This window comes from Orycteropus afer, unplaced genomic scaffold (assembly GCF_000298275.1).
Source record: "Orycteropus afer afer isolate SDZICR_OR568_19922 unplaced genomic scaffold, OryAfe1.0 scaffold00130, whole genome shotgun sequence".
In the NCBI taxonomy this organism is placed as follows: Eukaryota; Metazoa; Chordata; class Mammalia; order Tubulidentata; family Orycteropodidae; genus Orycteropus; species Orycteropus afer.
The window spans coordinates 2,927,713-2,932,434 of NW_006921717.1; the positions used below are offsets into that span (position 1 = coordinate 2,927,713).

The 4,722-nt window shown below is 64.2% G+C and overlaps 1 protein-coding gene across 1 annotated transcript; it reads left to right on the top strand.

Moving 5' to 3' along the window:
• Window positions 1–710: 710 nt before the first annotated feature.
• On the top strand, window positions 711–4,484 carry YIF1A (Yip1 interacting factor homolog A, membrane trafficking protein). Its single transcript, XM_007944740.2, has 8 exons — window positions 711–741; window positions 1,390–1,601; window positions 1,730–1,834; window positions 1,971–2,049; window positions 3,527–3,584; window positions 3,683–3,838; window positions 4,161–4,254; window positions 4,338–4,484. The coding sequence occupies exons 1-8, from the start codon at window positions 711–713 to the stop codon at window positions 4,482–4,484; spliced, it is 882 nt and encodes a 293-aa protein (XP_007942931.1).
• Window positions 4,485–4,722: the final 238 nt, after the last annotated feature.

Consider the following 4,722-nt stretch of genomic DNA (forward strand, 5'->3'; position numbering starts at 1 on the left):
AGGAGGAGCAAGCATCCGGGGGTCGCTGGGCCGCGCCGTCGCTACCCGGCCCGGCCTCTCACCAACACTTCCCGGGCTGCCGGGGCTCCGCGCCAGGACCCAGGGGTAGAGTGGAGGGGGCCGGGAAGAAAGGCGAGCTCGGAGGCCGGGCAGGAGCCCAGAGGGGTGTGGCTTGGTCGGAGTCCGCTCGTCCTGTTCTCTGCTGGAGTACGTCCCGCGAGTGAAGCTTCGTTCCTGGCCTACAGCCACCACCTCCCTCCGCCTGGCATCCGCGAGATGTAGTCGTGGCAGGGCGAACACTAAGGGCCCCGCTGCGCAGGCGTAGAAAAAATTCTCACCACCTTCTTCCTTCACCCATCCATTGGCTGCTCCTGCCGCGGACTAGCAAGCCCACTCACCAATCCGAGAGCATTTGGGATCGCCCCGCCTGCCCTGCTCCCGGAAGTTGGCTACTGTCGAATCCACTTCGGCTACGGAGTGCCCAGTAGCCAATTGGGAGAGGGGATGGGCAAGTCCGCGCAGTCGTAGAGCCAATGGCAGACGGCGGAGGGTGACGCCACGGCCATGGCGGCCGCGGTCAGCCGGCGGAGGGACGTGTCGGGCCGCCGGGTAACTTCAGTCGGTGCCCCGACAGTGGAGCGGCTGCTTTATTAGCATTCATACCCACGAGGCGGCGCAGCGGGCCCTTGGGGAGAGTGAGCCTTGCGGCCATGGCGTATCATTCCGGCTACGGAGCCCACGGTGCGTGGGGCGCGGGGCGAGTGGGGCGCGGCCCAGCCGGCAGGAGGAGAGTCGGCAGCGCAGCCCGCTCACTTTAAGGGAGAGGGGCAGCCCCCGCAGGCGGCGGGATCGTTCGGGTTCTTGCCCTGGGCGACTCGGCAACGCGTCCCGGACTTCGCCCTCTCGGCCCATCCTGAGATGGGGCGGTGACAGCACAGTTGGGATCCCCAAGCAAACCTGGACATGAACGGTGTCCACCTCCAAAACTTGCTTTGCTTTCTTCCCGTGACCCTGGTAAAGTTTGCGACGGCTGTCCAGGCCTCTAGGCCGGCTGCCTCCTCTCCCCTCCTTGTTCATGCGGGGTATGCCCTCCGCTGGCAAACTGCGCTCTCGCCAAGGCTCAAGTTCAGAGGTCACTCCTGCTGAGATCACCCCCTTTCCTGAACCAAGTGGGCAACCAGTTTCATTGCTGCCCGGCTCTTTCATTGCCCACGTTTGTCACCTCTCACAAAGGCTCTCTCCACCAAAGCTCTTCAGCCCCTACTGACAGCCTGGTGCCCCAGGACCACACAGAGCCCCAGGGCTGCCCAGCCTGGGGAGGGGGGCAGCGCAGTTTTGGGGTCCTGCTTGCTGTTCCTGTCACCTACTCTGGTCCCTCCAATCCTGCAGGCTCCAAGCACAGAGCCCGGGCGGCTCCGGATCCCCCTCCACTCTTCGATGACACCAGCGGTGGTTACTCTGGCCAGCCGGGGGGATACCTGGCCCCGGGAGCCGAAGTGGCCTTCAGTGTCAACCACCTGCTGGGGGATCCGATGGCCAACGTGGCTATGGTTTATGGCAGCTCCATCGCGTCCCATGGGAAGGACATGGTGCACAAGGAGGTGTGGCCCAGCCCGGGGCAAGGGTGGCAGGAGATGTGGCCAGGGCTAGGGCACCATGGGACCCCACCCAGTGCTCTCAGCAGCCCTCAGGTGTGGCCTGACCGCAGCCTCCTCTCCCCACCTCCTAGCTGCATCGTTTTGTGTCTGTGAACAAACTCAAGTACTTTTTTGCTGTGGACACAGCCTATGTGGCCAAGAAGCTAGGGCTCCTGGTCTTTCCCTACACACACCAGGTGAGCTGTCTACCACAAGCTGGTGGGCTTCCCGTTGCAGCCCTCCTCCTGCCCCAGAATCCAGCCCCAAGGCATCAACCCCCGTCTTTCCCCTTTTTGTGTCTTCTCCTGCCTCGGACACTGCTGCCACCACCAGAACTGGGAACTACAGTACAGTCGTGACATGCCTCTGCCCCCGCGGCAAGACCTCAACGCCCCTGACCTCTATATCCCCAGTGAGTCTCTGGGCTGGGGGCCGAGGGGGCTCAGCAAGAAGGCAGGAGCTGGGTGAGGGTGGCTCGTCTTCTCTCGGTGCTTTCCGTGCCTGGTGTCTGCCGGGCAGGTGGGGTGAGTGACCAGCAAGGAGCCTGCTTCCTTCACTGTCCTCAGGCTGCTCCTTGGTGGAGACTCTCCTCCCTCTTGGACTTGGACCTTAGACCATGTACCGCCCCAGCCTGGAGCCCTGGCTTTACGTCTGGGCTTATAACGTCCAGCTGGGGGACCTCAGGCTCGGTTACTCTAACTTCTGTAAGACAGGAAGAACCGCAGTCCCCACCCCCAGGGACGGCGCGGCTCACGGAGGCGCCCAGGGACTCTTAGCTGGACTGTCCTGATTATTGCTCATCCCCCAAGGTCCGCTCACACCTCCCCTCCTCCAGGAAGCCTTCCTGAACCCAAGCAGGCCATTGCTCCCTCAGGGCCCCCACATCTGTCCATGTGGCACTGGTCAGGCTGCCCAGTCCACTGAGGCTGGTCGGCTCTGCATCCCAGGGCCACGCACAGCTAGGCCCATAGTGGACACACTGAGCTGCTGGAGGCAGTAGGGCAGGTGTGCCAGGGGCCAGCCCCCTGGGGCGCTGCCAGTGGTGTCTTAGACGGGCGGCCCAGGGGCCCCAGAGGGACAGTGCTCGTCCTTCTTCGCTGCAGTGACCTCTCGTGGCCCTCATGCAGCTGGAGCTGGCCTGCCCATTTTACATGTGTGGCTGAGAGAGACATGCCCAGAGAGACATGAGTGTGTGAGGCCACACAGCTGCTTGGGGGTGGGGCGGCTCTCCTGACTCCAGACACCCCGTCCTCTGAGGGCATCGTTCCTGGGCTGCTAGGAAGACCCACCAGCCACTCCTCGGAAGGAAGATGGGGCAATCTACTTCCATAGTGATACTGCCTTGGAAGCCCAAGGAGGGGTCGCTATGAGTCGGGTCCGACTCGACGGCACGTAACAACAACAGTGAAGGCATAGGACAGGCTGGATGAGTTAGACTTGCTGTGGAAGCCTAGCTCCAGTGGCCCTGAGCCACGTGAAACCACTGAGTTAAACCTGGGGTGCACTGGCTCAGCAGGGCGGCCCGAGATGAGGTCGTCTCCAGGGCCCTGACTCCAGGGTCAGCCAGGGCTGCCCGCCTGAAACCTGTGCAGCCCCTGCCTGTTCTGGGCCTTGGCCTATGATAATAGTTTCTGAAAGACATTAGGGAAGGTAGATACGTTTCCTAGGACAGGGGTAGGAAGAGCGTGGCTGGGTGGCCCTGGGAGAAGGGTCAGGTGGCATTTAAATGGGGGAAAGGGATAGGCAGGACAAGACCTCCAGGCAGGGCCCTTGGGAACTAAGTGGGGAGCGCGTGGGGAAGGAAGGGGGAGGATGGGGAGGTGTGGTGGCCTCGTGGGGGGCTCTGGCTGAGGAGGCCAGGCTGACGGCTTCTCTCTGGCTCTCGGCAGCGATGGCCTTCGTCACCTACGTGCTGCTGGCTGGGATGGCACTGGGCATTCAGAAAAGGTCTGTGCCAGCCCCTTCCCGTCCCATCTCCCCCCCTCCACCTCCCGGGGCTCTGGGCCCCCGGCCCCGGGTCTCACCCTGCCCACCCACGGCCGCAGGTTCTCCCCGGAAGTGCTGGGCCTGTGCGCCAGCACGGCGCTGGTGTGGGTCGCCATGGAGGTGCTGGCCCTGCTCCTGGGCCTCTACCTGGCCACCGTGCGCAGCGACCTGAGCACCTTCCACCTGCTGGCCTACAGCGGCTACAAATACGTGGGGTGAGCACCTGTGGGGCCCCCTGGAGGGTGGCCTGTGGGAGGGGGCTGTGGCCTCGGACCGTGACTGGATACGCCACGGCCCCCCACAGCCTCAGCTCTTCTCCATCAGAGAGCCAGCCAGTCTCCCGACCACCTGCGTGCTGATGTTCAGGACATCAGGGGGCGGGGGTGGCGAGGCATTTGGGAGCCCAGGGAGGAGCGGGCCGAATCCTGGGCTTCCAGACTCATTTGGGTGTGGGTCCCTGGGTGGGGGTTGGGGTTGGCTGGCAGCTGCAGGCCTGGGCCCGGGGTTGTGAGTCTTCTGCCCACTGCCCACCCGCAGGATGATCCTGAGCGTGCTCACAGGGCTGCTGTTCGGCAGCGACGGCTACTACGTGGCCCTGGCCTGGACCTCCGTGGCGCTCATGTACTTCATCGTGAGTCTGGGGGTTCCCCTGCCCTGGGTTGGACCTGGGGCCCACCTGGCCTGCCCAGCTGCCGCAGCTGCCCTTTCTTCCAGGTGCGCTCTCTGCGGACGGCAGCCCTGAGTCCCGACAGCATGGGGGGCCCAGCACCCCGACAGCGCCTCCAGCTCTACCTGACGCTGGGGGCAGCCGCCTTCCAGCCTCTCATCATATACTGGCTGACCTTCCACTTGGTCCGGTGACCCCTGTTCCTCCTCTGGCACTGAGTTTTCCATGCATTGAAGATTTGATTTCTTGATCCCGTCTGACCCTCATTCCTGGGCCCTGAGGAGCTGCTGACATCCCTGGGCCTCTGCCCACCCGGGGGACCGGGCCTGGCTGTCCGGGGGGGGCTGGGCTTGAAGGGGGACCAGGCCTGGCTGTCCAGGGGGGGCTGGGCTTGAAGGGGGACCAGGCCTGGCTGTCCAGGGGGGGCTGGGC

Coding starts and splice junctions, on each gene's coding strand:
- YIF1A (XM_007944740.2), top strand. CDS start 711: ATGGCGTATCATTCCGGCTACGGAGCCCACG. Junction 742..1,389: donor TTCCGGCTACGGAGCCCACG/GTGCGTGGGGCG, acceptor CCAATCCTGCAG/GCTCCAAGCACAGAGCCCGG. Junction 3,585..3,682: donor GCACTGGGCATTCAGAAAAG/GTCTGTGCCAGC, acceptor CCACGGCCGCAG/GTTCTCCCCGGAAGTGCTGG.